The sequence below is a fragment of the Sciurus carolinensis genome, chromosome 2, assembly GCF_902686445.1.
Source record: "Sciurus carolinensis chromosome 2, mSciCar1.2, whole genome shotgun sequence".
NCBI lineage: Eukaryota > Metazoa > Chordata > Mammalia > Rodentia > Sciuridae > Sciurus > Sciurus carolinensis.
The window spans coordinates 101,801,184-101,819,235 of NC_062214.1; the positions used below are offsets into that span (position 1 = coordinate 101,801,184).

The 18,052-nt window shown below is 37.4% G+C and overlaps 1 protein-coding gene across 2 annotated transcripts in view; it reads left to right on the forward strand.

Annotated features, from left to right (window-relative positions):
• Nucleotides 1–17,276, forward strand: part of Leo1 (LEO1 homolog, Paf1/RNA polymerase II complex component) — a 29,251-nt gene extending 11,975 nt beyond the window's left edge. Inside the window, exons 4-12 of one of the 2 annotated variants that reach the window (XM_047542170.1) lie at nt 406–500; nt 1,365–1,510; nt 2,258–2,342; nt 6,622–6,716; nt 7,295–7,429; nt 8,537–8,672; nt 11,395–11,581; nt 14,641–14,738; nt 17,034–17,276. In XM_047542170.1, the coding sequence (XP_047398126.1) occupies nt 406–500; nt 1,365–1,510; nt 2,258–2,342; nt 6,622–6,716; nt 7,295–7,429; nt 8,537–8,672; nt 11,395–11,581; nt 14,641–14,738; nt 17,034–17,138 (1,082 nt within the window). In that variant the 3' untranslated portion in view covers nt 17,139–17,276. The remainder of the gene's footprint in view (nt 1–405; nt 501–1,364; nt 1,511–2,257; nt 2,343–6,621; nt 6,717–7,294; nt 7,430–8,536; nt 8,673–11,394; nt 11,582–14,640; nt 14,739–17,033) is intronic. The other variant, XM_047542171.1, reaches the window with a different exon arrangement.
• The last annotated feature ends 776 nt before the right edge of the window (nt 17,277–18,052 follow it).

Below are 18,052 nucleotides of genomic sequence, written 5' to 3' on the forward strand. Positions count from 1 at the left end.
GCCTACACCTAGATAATGTTCTTATGAAAATGGGTCCTGCATAGACACGAATATGCAATTTTGAAATTTGAAGAACTTGTGTAGATAATATGCCTGTATACAGAGTGCTTAAGCCCCAGTTGTGAGTATCTAGATAAGAGTAAACATTTGGTGTCCTGAGGAGTTAAGGAAAAGTGGATAAACAAGGGTACAGAAAACAGAGGGAGAAAGAAATGCCTCTCATGCAGCTTTGCCTTCCCTTCCCATACATAGACTAGTCAGATCTTTGAAAGTCAGTCTGAGAGTTGTGTTTTGGGTGATTTTCTGGTGCTGGTTTAAAAATCTTGGAGATATGTTAAAGTGATCAGCTTTGAAGAATCTTAGTTATAGATATTAATTCTGTGCATTTTTCTTCCTGCATTGAAGATAATACTGGAACCATGGATCTATTTGGAGGTGCAGATGACATATCTTCAGGGAGCGATGGAGAAGATAAACCACCTACTCCAGGACAGCCTGTGGTAAGTAAAATGATTAATGTGAACTGAGCCCCTTATTCAAGATTTAGTGGGGCTGGGGATATAGCTCAGTTGGTAGAGTGCTTGCCTTGCAAGCACAAGGCCCTGGGTTCAATCTCCAGCACCCAAAAAAAAAAAGATTTAGTAAAAAGTTTCAGAAGTGGACTGTGGTGTAGTTCAGCAGTGGAGTGCTTGCTTAGCATGCATGCCTGTAGGTTTGATCCCTAGCACTGCCAGAAAACAAATAAGAAACCACAACAAAAAATTCAGAGATGAAGGGTCTCTCTTACTTCAGGAAGAAGTTAAAAATGAATTGTAGTATGAAAATGTGATCAACAAATGAGTTTCTTAAGTTATTTAGGAAACTCTTGGTTCTAAGAAGGAGTAGAAATAACCACCCAACATGAGGTGGTGCTTTGCCTTCTAGGGTCTATGACTTGAGACTCACTAACTTGTTTTTCTTGCCTCATGTAAGAAGTATTTGCTATGTTGATCATCTTTGACTTTCATTGCTAGAGTGACTTCATATCAAAGGGATGATTACTTTCATACTGGTTTTTAAAATATTTTTGGCTAATACTAAGGATTGACAAGCACTCTACCACTGAGCTGTGACCCTAGCACACACTTTGTTGATGAATATTTGGAAGATAAATTTATCATAAAAGAAATACTTTTCTTGTACTGATAGCTTTGTTTCCCCTAAGGTGTTTTGGAGGTAATTAAGTAGAGATAGGGATAGGAACTACTTTTACCCTAAAATGATGTCCAAAAATATTTCTTGCTTACCTGAATAAAATGTGAAGGACAACTAGGGGGTTAATAAGATTCCCCCAAAGCTCTAAAATTCTGTGACTCTTTCACTAGGATGAAAATGGATTGCCTCAGGATCAACAGGAGGAGGAACCAATTCCTGAGACCAGAATAGAAGTAGAAATACCCAAAGTAAACACTGATTTAGGAAATGACTTATATTTTGTTAAACTGCCCAACTTCCTCAGTGTGGAGCCCAGGTAAGGGAATTAATTAAAATTTTTTTCTGGATGTTGAATAGAAATATGTAGAATGTTGATATATTTCTTACTTTACATTGAGTTGACCAATGACAAATGCTTGTATATCTCTGAAATAACAAAGCAAACATCCTGATGTAGAAAAAGTATGGATCACTGATAAGGAAGACTTGATGCCTGTGATTGTTTAACAGTTGATACTTTCTTATGAATTAATAGGAATCAGAATTCTTCAAGACACTTTAAAATTAGCGAGCTGTAAAAAAACTGAAATTGAGAATGATGAGATTTGTTAGAGAAACTACAAATATCCACTGTATTAACTACTGTTGATATAGAAAAGGTAATAGTTAAGGACAATTAAACATTAATTATAGGTAGTCTAGCTAACTCTTGAGCTCTTGTGTGATTTAAATGGTCTTTTCCCCTAAGCAAAATGATATGGAAAGCCAGAGTAGTGTGGCCTATTCTTTGGAAAACTTCCATAAGAATAAAAAATATTTTGAACATTTAGCCATACTTTTACTTTATTTCACACAATATATATTAACTCCAAATTTTAAGAAGTATGGTAATTTGAATACTTCCTTTAAGTTGAGCATGGAGTCATTTGACCATTATGATTTTTAAAATTTTATTTTGATTTTTTGGGATATAATGGTGTATATTAATAAGATATATCATTACATACTGTAATATTCTTTATAAAATATGATTAATAGTTTACTTTAAAAAAACAATTTTTAGACCTTTTGATCCTCAGTATTATGAAGATGAATTTGAAGATGAGGAAATGCTGGATGAAGAAGGCAGAACCAGGTTAAAATTAAAGGTACCTTCTCATACTTTACTCTTTTTGTTTTTGTTGGTGGTGGTGGTACTGGGGTTGAACCTCAGTACCAGGGGCACTCTACCACTGAGCTACATCCCCAGCCCTTTTTATTTTTTATTTTGAGACAAGGTTTCACTAAATTGCTGAGCCTGGCCTTGAACTTGTGATCCTCCTGCCTCAACCTCCCTAGTAACTGGGATTATAGGCATGGGCCATGACCAATATGCCTGGTGAGACTTGAGCTTTTTAAAATAATGTTTTTTATTTATTTTTGTTTTTATTATTATTATTATTTTTTATGTTTCTTGTTCTAGCAAGCAAATGAATTATCTGCCTTTTCAGAATTTTTTTTTTTTTTTTTTTTTTTTGAGGTGCTGGGGTCAGAATTTTTTTAAGGAAGAAAATATATTCTTTTTTTTTTGTAAAAGTGTTACTAGTTTATAATTTTCTTACTATTTATTCTTTTTGGTGACTGCTTCCTTCAGTTTAGTAGTACTACAGTTAAGTTATTTAGAACTACCTTCTGATGTACTATGGGCAAAAGTTTTAGCAACTTCCTTAAGAGGAAATTCTTCAGGCTCTTTATAGTTAAATCTTAAATGAAAGGAGAGTGTATTACTAGTACCTAACACTTCCTTAACATGGCTTTCTCTCTTCTGTGTATGCTTTCAGTAATTCCACTTGATCTATGAAAAGACAATTTTATTTTACTAAATTCCCCTTAATGTTCTCTTTGATACCTTCTACTGTCTGGTTACCTTTATCCAAGGAAGCCCTCTGATCTTCTTTTAAGCAAGGAGGATGGAGCTTAAATAGATAAGTTAAAGCTGAGTTGTACCAAGAAAAAAGAAGCAGTTCAATCTATGATGCTGAAAGTAGAGCTATGCATTTTAAATTCCTAAATCTGAAGGATTTCTCATAAATTTTTTATTTCCCAGGGAAGATTGTACATGGTATTACAGTGTTAAGAAGGGGCAGTTTGACATTTTTAGAATTCAGGAGTTGAGGTTTTACATTTCTACTAATACCATCTATCCAAGTGTGGTAGATCCACAAGTACCTAAATAACCTTGAGCAAAGGGTATGGGCTTCCCAAGCTTTTCAATGAGTCTTCACTGCTTCTCTTCTTTTTTCCTTTTTCTTTTTTTGTTTTTTTTTTTTTTGGTACTGGGAATTGAACCCAGGGTCACTCAACCCCTAAACCACATCCCCTAAGTTGCTGAGGCTGGTTTCGAACTCACAATCCTCCTGCCTCAGCTGCTAGGCTTACAGGTGTGTACCACTGCGCCTGACACTGTTTCTCTTCTTAATGGAAATACAAATCAAATAAGAAAATAGAGATTAAACCAATGCCAGTGATTTGCTCAAGATCACACAATTAATAGAGCTACTGCTTAGATGGCGTTTTTGTTTTGTACTGTTTTTCCTCCAGCACCCTTCTACCATTAGCACATCTGTTAATATTTTTTGGAGGATATGTATGTATTAACTTGGGATTAACAATATTGATTTCCCATGGCTCTTCTTTTCAAAAATTTTTTTTGTTTTAGTTATAGATGGTCACAGTATCTTTATTTATTCATTTATTTTTATGTGTTCCTGAGGATCAAACCCAGTGCCCCACATGCAAGAGGCAAGCATGTTACCACTCAGCCACAGCCACAGCCCTTCAATGGCTCTTTTAATGCCTCTGACTTTATTCTGCTTTTTGATGTTTCCATCATTTATATAAATTTACTTATGTTTTTATCTATTTGTTCATTTTTGCATTTTTCCTTTTTTGTATCTGTCATAATGTAATAGCAAGTATCAATATATCTATTATATATTCCATTATGGGCTTCAGAATTTAGAAATAAATACCTTACTCTAAACCCTCAGTGCTTCAGAGTATAAAATATCAGTGTTTAATGTAGATGGCTGTCTTTTAGAACCTTGTTGTGTGATTAAAACAAAAAACTATGGTGTCTTCCTCTCTCTCTCTCTCTCTCTCTCTCTCTCTCTCTCTCTCTCTCTCTCTCTCTCTTTCCTCTTTTTCCTTCCTTGTTCTGGGGATTGAACTGGGGTGGGAGTCAGGGGTAGTGGGCACTATGACTGAGCTACATCCCTAGCCCTTTATATCTCAAGAAGTTTTCCAGGATGGTATTGAACTTGAGATCTTCCTGCCTCAGCTTCCCAAATTGCTGGGATTATAGGTGTGGACCTTGCTACCCTTCCTTCCTTTCTTTCTTTTTTAAATGTGTGTGTGTGTGTGTGTGTGTGTGTGTGTATTTATATATATTTAAATTTAGTTATAGTTGGACACAATGCCTTTATTTTATTTATTTATTTTATGTGGTGCTGAGGATCAAACCCAGTGCCTCACTCTTGCTAAGCAAGTGCTCTACCACTGAGCCACAACCCTAGCTTTACTTCCTTTCTTAATTGATGTCTAAGACTAGATTTACCAATCTTAGAAGAGTTAGTTGGTGACTAGATACAGTGGCGCACACCTATAATCACAGCAACTCAGGTGGCTGAGGCAGGAGGTTGCAAGTTCAAAGCCAGCCTCAGCCATTTAGCAAGACCCTGTCTCAAAATAAAATATAAAAAAAGGGCCAGGGATGTAGCCCAGTGGTTAAATCCCCTGGTTCTGATACCAAAAAAATCTGGGGAAGGTAGGTAGCAAGATTAAAGAGTAAATTGCTTAGAGCCTCACTAAGTTGCTGAAGCCGGCTTTGAACTTGTTATCTTCCTGCCTCCCCCCTGAGCCACTGGGATTATAGCCATGTGCCATTGCACTTGGCATCCTGCAGACTATTTTGACACAAATCTCAGATATGACGTCATAATTAATTCATGAGTGTCACTGAGTTCTTTAATCAGCTGACTTTATATTTGCTTATTTAGTGAGGAATAAATAAGGAGGGGAAAAACTGAAAGCAAACCATTAGGACACATTTACAAAGATACTGGTATTTAGCAGAGTGGGCATCCAAAATGTCTAAGTGGGAATGGGAACAGCTGTTTTTAGGGTTGATAGTGGAGGAATAGGGAAGTGTGATCAGTTTTCAAAATGTTGGCTTCTCTTTGTTCCTATCTTCATTCTTATTCTTTTTATCCTTGTAAGTGTACCACTTTGTTTTTCTTTACTGTTATTTTAGTGGGTTTCCAGGATGTATCAGTAATAAATTGCATGCATTAAATGTGTGTATTTTCCTGAAAGACTCATTGGGTTGTTTCATTTTTTTGTCTGGGGATTGACTCCACATGGGGCTTAACCACTGAGTCACATCCCCAACCTTATTTTTTATTTTGAGACAGGATCTCACTAAGTTACTGAGGCTGGCGTTGAACTTCCCATCTTCCTGCCTCAGCCTCTCTAGTTTCTGGGATTATAGGCATGTGCCACTGTGCCCAACCTAACTGAATTTTTAATTTCTTTAACAGTGCTTCTCACTTTCTAAATCCTTCTGGTGTTTTCCCACTATGCAGCAATATAAAGTTAATCTCTCAACCTATTCACACTGGGGTTTTGATAGTCTTAGGTTACTTTTTTAACTTTACCCATATGTTGGGAGCTTCCCTATTTTGTAGGGCTAGTTAGCAAAAAATTTTTTTAATTAGTTGTTGATGAACCTGCATTTATTTATTTGATGTGGTGCTGTGAATTGAACCCAGTGCCTCATACACACTAGGCAAGCACTCTACCACTGAGCCACAATCTCAGCCCCCAGTTAGCAGAATTTTTTGGTCTCATTTCTATACAGTTTTTAGTTCTGTGAGACAACTTACTTTATATAAGGATCTTAACTCTAAATTTGACATTAATGGCTCAGGTTTTATCTCCTTCCCTCATAAATCTTATGTTACTCTTAAACTATCCCAGGTCTGCTGGAGATTTAGTAACTGCTCAAATGCTCTGTTTTTGCTATGGGGAACTCAGAAATTCACATAAGCTTTTTTTTTTTTTCCTGTTTTTTTATGTACCCACTTTAGGTGATTTAAAGTAAGAGGATCTCAATATTATCTATTTCTTTGTCATTACCTATGTATGCTTCTTTTATGATCATGTGTCTTTTTTTTTTAAATATATATATTTTTATTTGTAGGTAGACACAAATTACTTTATTTTATTTTTATGATGTGCTGAGGATTGAACCCAGGACCTCATGAGTGCTAGGCGTGCGCTCTACCACTGAGCCACAACCCCAGCCCAATCATCTTGTGTCTTTTGAGGAGAAAACACCATAAAGGCAGTTAACCCGCAGTTTTCTAAGTTATTTGTATTTTAAAACAGGTAGAAAATACCATAAGATGGAGGATACGCCGAGATGAAGAAGGAAATGAAATTAAAGAAAGCAATGCTCGGATAGTCAAGTGGTCAGATGGGAGGTGAGCACAACATGTCTCAAGAGTATTGAAATCCCCAGAAAGGGCTAAGAAGGAGCAAGTTATTGAATAGGATCTTACTGGGGACTTTCTTTTTATTTTTTTAAGAGATGGGGTCTCACTGTTGCCTAGGCTGAACTACTCAAGCCATTCCCTGACCTCAGCCTTCTGAATAACTGGGTCTGTAGGCATGTACCACCATGCTCGACGCAGGGCTGCCTCTTATTAAATTAGTTATTTCCTGTGACTCATAGAAAACCTGAGAGAAATAAATAGGTAGTTAGAGGTCATACAGACTGGTGGAAGACATTAAGAGTGTGCCAAAATGTAATCATCTTCTTTGGAAAAGTTAGACTACCTCCTCAGCCTCATTGTCTTGCTAGGAACACAGTAGAGGCTGGGCAAACACCACACAGGTGTTACTCCTATGTAGCCAGTCATTTTTTCTCATCATAACTTCATTATTCTCTTCATTCTTTGTGAATTATGTAAAGAGAGAAAGCAACAGCTGAATCACGTTTTTAGTGACGTGTAGCATGAAAGCTTTGTGATTTAACATGTGAAGTGTTTCTTCTCTTCAGCATGTCCCTGCATTTAGGTAATGAAGTGTTTGATGTGTACAAAGCCCCACTGCAGGGTGACCACAATCATCTCTTTATAAGACAAGGTACTGGTCTGCAGGGGCAAGCCGTCTTTAAAACAAAACTCACCTTCAGGTAACTATTCTTATCAATGTACTATTTGTTAATGGTAAAAAGCAGCAAAATATAGATGTTTCTATAATGCCTGATTTTTGGTTAATGTTACCCCACAGTATAATTCACCAAGGACCAAGAGCTGATTTTTAGTTCTGAAGGCCCAAAACCTATTTTGTCAAGTACATTTAGGGAACCAGGTCATGTTAACCAGATCTACAAGAGACTACTTTATAAGTCAGAAATTAAATTTTTTAATTCCTGCGATTATTGTAACTGCCAAAAGGTGTAACATGCTTTTCTTTACTAGTTCATGTGTCCTTTTCAGTAAGATTGATCTGGTGGGCCAATAGATAATTAGAGGTAGTTGGTGTTCATGTAATCAGAAAGGCATTGAGTTGGTGTATATGGGGACTGGGGTCCTCCCATTGCCCTGTGCTGCTACCTCCAATGCCACTGTAGAAAGTGTCCCCAAGCAAACTGGAATACACAGTTCAACTGGTGAGGGCACCATCCTTCCCTAGACTGAAATGTTTATGTTTATCTTTTCTTGATTATAAGCAGACCATCCTCCTTGGATAATGCTCATCTTTAGAGGAGACACATTGATGTTGGCTATGATTTAGCTATTTGAGAATTGTTAATAGTCAAAGGATAGGCTTTGGAAGCAGGTAGACCTGTATTTGAATTCCCTTTCCACTTTTGTAAACTTATACAATTTTTGTGCCCTAATCTATAAACTATAAAATGTAATGATTTTGTCTTAGGAGAGCTAGGGCAATTAAATATTGTATGAAACATGAAGCATAGTGCCTGGCACATATTACCTAATTGGCATTGCCTAAGCCTGTCCATTTAGTGCTTCTAGAAGGTAATCATGCTATACAAATCCTCTTTTATTCCCTGGCCTTCTGTTTTTCACTTTACTCATGAGAGAAAAATGTCTCAGTGAACTATAGAATAAAGAAAGTTCACAATTCCTAACCTAATATATTTAGTCTGGTGTCCCTGCTTATTTTCTGGTGATTAGGAAATGGTCATTGGCTTCTTGATTTTGTGATATGGGTATGACTGGCTCACAAGTATATTTAGTAAATAATGAGACATTTTTTGTTCATTTTCTGATAGACCTCACTCTACAGACAGTGCCACACATAGGAAGATGACACTGTCACTTGCAGATAGATGTTCAAAGACACAAAAGATTAGAATTTTACCAATGGCTGGTCGTGATCCTGAATGCCAACGCACAGAAATGATTAAGGTATGTTTGGTAGGCTTTTTCTTGGACTTTTTTGGGTATGTTAAGAACAGTACTTCCCAAAATGTCTGTTCATCATCTAATTGGCCCATCCTTTCCCCTTCCAATTGACATGAATAGGGAGCTTGATTAATTTCCCCAGCATTGTAACAGTGAGTGATGTGACAGTAGTGGTAAAATAGACACAAGAGATTAGATTCTTTCCCACAATGACCTGAGAGTTCAGCCACAAAAACGTTGATTGAAATATCTGACTTTCCCCATATAATTTTGAAGATCATTAAATCATCTACATCTGGTTTAGAATCCGTGTCAAAAATAAATGAGGGGGACTGGAGTTGTGTCTCAGTGGTAGAGCGCTTGCCTAGCATGTGTGAGGCACTGGGTTCAGTTCTCAGCACCACATATAAATGAATAAATAAAAATAAAGATCTATCAATATCTAAAAAATATTTTTTAAAAAAATCAATGGAGGAAGAAATCAGTGGAAATGCTGGAGACTTGGTGTAAAATAGAGAATAAACCAGGAGTTTGAATGGGAGAATGCCTAAAGTAGAATCTAGCAGCATAAGAATAGGTTGTATATTTTGTTTTTGTTTTTTGGTGCTAGGAATTGAACCCAGGGCACTCTGCTCTGCTAGAAAAGCACTCAACCATTGAGCTGCATCCCCAGTACAGTTTTGTTTTTTTAACAAGGTCAGTTGGTAGTATTTTACTGATACATTTTCAGATTTGACACAACTGTTAATACGTCACAGATTCAATTCTGGTGCATTGTTCCTGAGTGATAGAGTGTATGCTTGTATTGACACCAATGTTTTTTGGTGACGTGCTTGCTTTGAGAAGTTGAATGCAGTGGTCCATTCTCATGGTCTCTCCTCTCCATCTTCTCTAACCCTCACTGAATCTTGGTCATTGTCCTGCTTGCCTCATGTTATTGATTATATTCCTTAGTGAAATAGGACATCTTATGGCCAAGGTGTGCAGTTGCCTCAGGACTTCTCACTAATCTCATTGTCATGCTCTAAGGAAGGTTTGGCCCTTGTCCCTGCTTTTCCCTCCAGTCTGTTCATGGAGGCAGGTTAACTAACCCAGACTCAGGAGCTGTGCCTGGCCTAAAGGTTTATAAGGAGCTTCTTGCTCCATTTCCCCACCTTTTCTGTGCAGACAAGTGGAGCTGGAGGAACCTAAGGATTCCATTCTGAGCATTTTGAAGAGCCCTGAGAACCACTCTGAAACTCTCTCCAAGCCCTTTTCCACACCCTCAACTTCTGTGGAAATGTAGACAAGGAGTCAGCTAGTTTGTTCTTAGTCTTTGTACTTTAACTCTGACCTCAGTATAACCCATAAGTCCAAGTTTTCAATTCTATGAATATTTCAGTGAAATGAACACATTGAAATAGTTTAGGAATCATAATCTGAGCTTATAAATTATATTATAGAGCTTATATATTATTATATTAATATTATAATTATTATGAATATGTTTTTAAATTTTTATAGGTGTCCCACATCTGGGACAATGAAACAAAATGGTTTAAACACTCTATTGCATAGAATTTCTAGCAACAGAGTAGGAGTTAAATATAATAATATGGAACAATGAATGAGGAGAACCTACAAAGAAATGCCAGAATATCCCCAAACCTCCTTTCATCCTCATTTCCTATGTGAACTTCAAGGTGTGGAATGCCAGGCAGCTGAGGAAATGAAGGCTCTGCCTTGTGGCTTGGGGACCTCCCACCACTAGGACCTCCCCATCCTGTTGTCAGGATTTGTAGAAAGCTCTCTGGGTTTGAGGATTGTGACAAATATCTGGGAACCTTGGGAGTTTGATGGAGCCTGTGCAGGTCAGGGGTCTGCAGCTCAAGAATGATAGAGATAGCCTCCACTGCCCTAGGAAGTCAATTCAGGTGTCCCAGGCATGGAACGGGTTTCTCAGGCTGGTTGCCTCTCCTTGGGCTGTGAGTGGCTACAGAGAGGACAGTGTAGTTCCTGAGACTACTCTTGCGCCAGTTCTGACTGAACTGGTTAGTGTGAGGGATCCCTCCTGTCTCTTTACCTTCGTGTGTGTGGTAACAGAGGTGAGTGGAGAACTGTACTCGGAAGACATATTATCCTGCTAGGCATTTACAGATTCTTTATAGTAAAAGTGGGTTCAAGTGGGCATGAAAATAAGTTTGTTTTTTAAAGCTGAATAGTTTCTTGGTTTGTTTTCTGTTGCTATAAATGAATATAATAGACTGTGTATTTTTAAAGAACAGATGTTTATTTAGCTCACAATCCTTATGCCTAGAAAGTCCAAGAGCATGGCACCAGCATTTAGTGAGGGCCTTCTTGCTGACTTATAACAGTGAAGGGCACCATTTGGTGAGACAGTCAGAAGCAGCTGCTTTTTTTTTTTTTTTTTTTTTTTGTGGTGCTGAGGATTGAACCCAGGGCTTTGTGCTTACAGAGGCAAGCACTCTACCAACTGAGCTATCTCCCCAGCCCAGCAGCTGCTTTTTATAACAAAACCACTCCCATGACAATCCATTAATCTATTAATGCATGAGTTAACCCATGGATTAATCCTGTTTTGAGCTCACGATTTTCCTGACCCAGTCACTTTCCCCAGATCTTACCTCTCAAAAAAACATTAACATATGACTTTGGGGATTAACACATGAAATCTAGGGGACACCTTCAAACCACAGCAAATAGTTTATTATTGGCTTCTTTACAGAAAGAAGAAGAACGTTTGAGGGCTTCCATTCGTAGGGAGTCTCAGCAGCGCCGAATGAGAGAGAAACAGCACCAGCGGGGACTGAGTGCTAGTTACCTAGAGCCTGATCGATATGATGAGGAAGAGGAAGGCGAGGAGTCCATCAGTTTGGCTGCCATTAAAAACCGATACAAAGGGGGCATTCGAGGTGAGTCTGGTGCAGATTTCATCATGTCAAGGTTCTGAACTTCATCTTTGAATTGTATGTGATCTGAATGCCCTGTCACTGGACATTTTTTTCTTCAGAGGCTAGAGATTAAACCCAGCACATACTCTACTACTGAGCAATACCTTTGGCCCCTGAACATTTTATTTTTAAAGAATCAGTGTTAGCAAGTGGTCCCTTTTTAAGGCTTTCTGGTCTAATCATTACAGAATTCTTTCAGGTGAGCCTGGGAGGGTAGATAGAAGCTGATGTTGGTCCCATTTTCAGTTTTACCCTTTGAACTTCTGCTTTCCAGATTGAAGATTTGCCAGTTATATTAGAACTTTTCTTGTCTTTGTTTTAGTACAATGAAACAAGAAATCAAGAATCAAGAAAATCATGAAAAAAAAAATGGGAATCAAAAGAAGCTTGATGTTTTCTTTCATGAGTTATACTTTGCAGATTCCTTCCTTTCACAAGTGTTAATAATTCATAATGGGTAATGTTTTTTCAGTACATACTGAAACTCAGGCAAATTCTCAGTACTTGCTGTCCTATTTGATCTCTAAACACTGTGTGCTTTTTGTGTGTGTGCGACACTGGGAACTGAACTTGGGGCCTTGTGCATGCTAAGGCAAGTGCTCTACCACTGATCCACATCCCCAACCTGATCTATTTCCAAAATTGATTGTCCTTGTTCTTATTGAGGAAACTGAGACTTTGAGAGGTTGAGGAACTTGACCAAAGACACATAGTTTGGTAAGTGACCAGTTCTTAAACCAAGGCCAGCTGACTTCTAAAACCTTCTTGGGAAATAAAATAAGAACAGAGATGCAAAGACATAGACATGGAATGGCATGCTATGTTCAGAAAGGGCTACTTTTCAGTAGGGTTTGTAGGATGTCATATTTAGGCTTTGGTCTTCAGGCTGTGGGAATAATGAACAGTATTAAAGATAATAGCATAAAATATGTATTTTAGAAATACGATTTTAGTGTAAATTCATAGAACAGACTGAATGTGAAGAACATTTTTTATAGAGGTGTCTATTCTGTGAGAGAAGAGCAATAATACAGAAGTATAGAGTGCAAAGAGAAATAAGAGATGGCAAATATGACAAAGCACTGATATGAATGATAAGGTCTCTTTTCAGGGAATCATCCCCATTAAGCTTCCCAACTATCACAACATGTGATCAGTCTTGCCACAGACTTAATAGGATACATAAAATATTTGCAATCTAAGTACTTTTCAAGGACTGTGACTCCTAACTTACTCTTTCTTCACTTATCTAACATTTCATTGAAAATAATATTGTAGTTTTGGAGGAAGAGAATTACTTACTATGATCAGTGGAATGAATGCCACCAGGCTTACATGGGGGATATAATGAGAATTGGTCTCATGAAGCTTTTCCTGAATAGTGTGTCTTTATTATTATACAGTGACTTGTTGATATGTAACCTAAGCAAAACTATTTTGACTCTTAGAAAAGGAAATCATTGTGTCTATGTGTCATATTGGCATATAGAGTCTATAAATAATTTAAACTGATTATTTTTATTCATTTGAGATGAGTCTTAAGATGTGGACCTCATTTAGTAAATAATGAAAGACCTCATAGTAAAAAACAACAACAACAACAAAACAACAACAAACCTTGGGTCTCACCCAGAGGTTCCCTTACAACTGGTGGCAAGATGAGATGCTATAAAGCAAACTCAAGACTTGGGCTGAAATCCTGACCCTGCTTCTTTGGCTCTCAACTCTGCTACCTTTCTTTCTTTCTTTTTTTTAAATTTTTTTTAAAGAAATACGTGACAGTAGAGTGTATTTTGACATATTATACATACATGGAATATAACTTTCCTTCTTGTGTTTGTACATGATGTGGCGTTTCACTGGTCGTGTATTTATATATGAACATAGGGAAGTTATGTTCAATTCAGTCTCTTTTTTATTCCCATCCTCCTTCCCTCCCATTCATTCCCCTTTGTCTAATCCCCTGAACTTCTATTCCCCACCCACCTTGTTGTGCGTTAGTATCCACATATCAAAGAGAACATTTGACCTTTGGGTTTTTTTTGAGATTGGCTTATTTCACTTAGCATGATAGTCTCCAGATTCATCCATTTACCAGCAAAAGTCATAAAGTCACTTTTTATTGATGCTTTTTTGGAAGGTCCTATTACCTCTCTTAATTTCTGTTGTCTCATTTGGAAAAAAAAAAACCTGTTAATAATAGTGCTTGCAGCATGAGGGTGTTTTGAGGATTGAATGATGTAGGATATTTACAATGTTTTGCACAGAACCTGGCACATACTACTTGCTAAATAAGTGTAACCTAAAGCTACCATTTGTTATTCTCACCTCATCAGCCTTGAGCAAATGACTGCCCTTCTCTGATATGTATCTTGTCTATAAAAGGAGGTCCTAATGCTCTCCTGATTCCCTTCGACACGCCTTGGGAATCACAGGTGTGCCCTAGGTGGTTTTTCCTCTTGAATGAAAAAATTATAAAAACACCCAGATTTCCTCTTTCTTTGGCTATCCTACAAAACTCACTGTCACTTTTCAGTGACTACTTTCGTATAGTGACCTGCTATGCTTTATCTACCTATTATATATCTGGGGACAATAGTACAGAGACCTTTCCTTTTTTTGCCAGTGCTAATTTCCTACAGAAAAAGATTAATTGTAAAATTATGTCACACAAAAATAGAAACAACTAAATGTTAAAGATACATTTAGGGATAGGAATGTTTAAAATTCAGTCCCTCAGAGATTAAAACCCAGCAGACAAGTTAAGTAGTGCTCAGTTTTGGGCAGTCCTCAGCTAGGCAAGGAGTGGGTAGAAGCCGGGAGGATTATATTTGGAGAGGGTTAAGTCTACTTCATTTCAACATATTTAAAGCTTTATCTTTAAATCAGAAGTTAAAAATTATTTATTTCCTCTGGGGAAAATATATAGGAGGAACTGAAGATATTTATCAGAAGGAAAAACCAAGATTGAATAGATCACTGTCTTTGAAAGTCACTCAGTCTCTTTCCTTTGTTTTCAGAGGAACGAGCCAGAATCTATTCCTCAGACAGCGATGAGGGATCAGAAGAAGATAAGGCTCAAAGATTACTCAAAGCAAAGAAACTCACCAGTGATGAGGTAAGCTCACATTTACTCAGTTCTATGGGTTGCTTTGTACCCAGGAGCACAGCTATGTACACAGTTCACCAAAATTCAGTGAGACAACTCTTCCTGGAAGTGCCACACTGTGGAAGATAACTAGTAGAAATTTTGTTACATTAATCTGCACCATATTTGTTTTAAATTAGATGAGGTAACACCTTAATGATACATTTGCAGTGTGTTGAACTGTTAGCAAATGGAAGTCCTCATCTAAGCAGATGCTATTTATTGCTTGGCAAGCTGAAACTGTAAATGAAAATTGAGAAGTACCATAGGACTGTTTATTTCTAGTTTTCTCAGAAATGAGATTTTTATTTTCTTAAAAAAAAGACCCATCACAGGCTGGGGCTGTAGCTCAGTGGCAGAGCACTTACCTAGCATGTGTGAGGCACTGCGTTTAATCCTTAGCACTGCATAAAAATAAACATATAAAATAAAGACATTGTATCCATCTACAACTACCCCCCAAAAAAAAAAAAAAAAAAAAAATTGGGGTCGGGGGGAAGACCCGTCAGCTGCCTTTTGGGCTGGGCAGTTGCAGACCTTGAACTGCCTGACTTAAAAATGCCTCCACTTTCTTTTCTTTTTTTTTTTTCTTTTTTTTTTTTTTTTTTTTTTTTTTGCGGTGCTGGGGATCGAACCCAGAGACTTGTGCTTGCAATGCAAGCACTCTACTGACTAAGCTATCTCCTCAGCCCCTGCCTCCACTTTCACCACTCATATACTCTGTTGGGTCTTCTTTCCTTCCTTTTCTAAAAACAAAGACTTTATTTCTGCCTGGACCTCCCAACCTCTGCCACTACCTCTTTAGTTATTATTCCAGTTCAAGTTCTAATCATGGGTGACAGTGGAAGAGAGAAAGGAAGGGAGTATAGCTGTTGGGGTCACTGTACTGCTGCCCACTGGGATGAAAGTACATTCCTTACTACGGGCTCAGAACTTTCTCTTTGAGTCCTCCTGCGGCACTCCAGGTTTGTGGGACTGCATTTGTGACAACTAGGCAGGAAACAAGTGTGAGATGCTATCTCGTCCCTCAGAAGGTCAGCTGCTGAGACCATCAGGAAAAAAGTGGGTGCACCAGATTGCATTCTTCATGTAGAAGCCCTCTGTGTGTCACAGGAAGATATCAGGCCTCCCCTAACCTTAACCTTCAAACCATTTGTTCATCCATTTAATTTTTGGTGAGGAGGATAGTCATGTTAGTGTCATCTCCTTCTAGTGAGTGTTTGATATTATTTAAATGATGATATGTTCAAATTCTGTCAAAATTGTTTCATAGATATTTCCCGGAATTGTTTCTGTTAGGACATTATACAGAATTATTTCAAACAGAGGAAACCTATATATAGAAGATGTTTAATTTCTTCAAATATTTAAAAAAAAATTTTTTTTCTTTTTAGTTGTACGTGATGGTAGAATGTATTTTGACATCTTAAAATATTTTCTTAAAGACCTTTATATTTTTAATACATCCAAACCAACACATTATTATTTAAAAAAATTAAGTGTTTAAAATAGTGAGTTTTAGATAATGAAAAAAAGTTAAATGCAGAAGAAGCAGAGAAAAAAATTTAACTGATTTACCTGATCATGGTGAATATATTCCAGGACAAGAAGTGGTTATAAAGGCAAAACTTCCTTGGGAGAGCTCTGACCCTTCCCAGGACAGACCCTGTTGTGTACTGGTTTTCCTGTAAGAGATAAACTCATGGTTGCATAACTCTCCCGTACAATCTGCAGGGGCATGAAGTTGGATTGCATGTTAGTTTGTAATGAGTCCTCAGAGTTGTCATTTTATTTATTTATTTATTTTTTGCTGTGCAGGGGATCCAACCCAGGGCCCTGGGCTTGCAAGGCAAGCACTCTACCAACTGAGCTATATCCCTGGCTCCAGAGTTGTCATTTTAGAATGCCTCCAATAGAATTGAAAACTGGCTATCACCTAAACCACCTCGTGGTTTTATTCATCTGCTGAAGGTTTTTACTATGTTACTTTGAGCCAGGTGTGGTAGCATATACCTGCAATCACAGCTATTCAGGAGGGTGTGCAAGATCAAGACCAGTCTCAGCAACTGTGAGTTGCTGTTTCAAAAAATTTTTAAAAAGGGCTCAGTTTAAAGTGCCTCTGGGTTCAATCCCCAGCACCAGGAAAACAAACAGGAAGTTACTTTGAGTTATCAGAGGGTCATTCAGCTCAGAGCTACTTTTGATGAACCTTCCTAGAAATGTTCTCTATTGAATTTTAGATTTTTAAAAATTTTATCTGTTTAGGAGGGTGAACCTTCTGGAAAGAGAAAAGCAGAAGATGATGATAAAGCAAATAAAAAGCATAAGAAGTATGTGATCAGTGATGAAGAAGAAGAAGACGATGATTAAAGAACAAAATGTGAAGACTTTTATATATTTTATTGTATAGTTTGTTTTATAAATATGATGTAAACATGAGTTATTTTGATTGAAATGAATTGATTTGCATTTGTGTAATTTTAATTGTAATAAAAAAATTAAACACAAGTGATACTGATTAAGAAATCTACTTTTCCTAAAGCAAGCTTTTTTTACTTCCACTGAATTGGGTTTTAGTGAATTCCTGCTGCTGTATTCCACTTCCTCTCATTGCCACAAAGAGGTCTGCTGGCCAGGAACAAGACTAGTGAGATAGAGTGAGGCCTCTTCTCAGATGCAGAGTTTAAAGGAATATGAAAATAACCTCAAGAATCATTTTTGTTTCCTTAGACTCCCCTTATAAAGTACACTTGGGTGGCTTAAAACAACAGAAATTTATTCTCTCACAGTTCTGGAGACAGGATGTTTGAAATCAAGATGTTTGCAGGGCCATGCTCTCTTTTAGGAAGGATTCTTCTTTGCCTCTTCCCAGCTTCTGGTGTCTCCTGGCAATCCTTGGTATGGGGGAGCATAACTCAAATCTTTGCCTCTGTCTTCACATGGTCTTCTTTCTTGTGTGTTTGTTCTGTGAGTCTCAAGATCTCCCTCTTTTTATAAGAATACCAATCACTGGATTTAGGGCCATCTTTAATCCAGTGTGACCTCATCTTAACTAGTTACATCTACAAAAACTATTTTCAAATAAAGTCACATTCTGAGGTTCTGGGTAGACATGAATTTTAGGGGCTCTGAATACTAGTCCCCTACAATAATCACATTAAATGATGTTGCAGTGCAATAGATTTAAAAATCAAAATTAATGCAAAATACATGATGAACAAAGTGTTAAAATTTTAAGTAAAGATGAGTTCTAACAACTAGAATTAGAGTGAGGCTAATTAGGA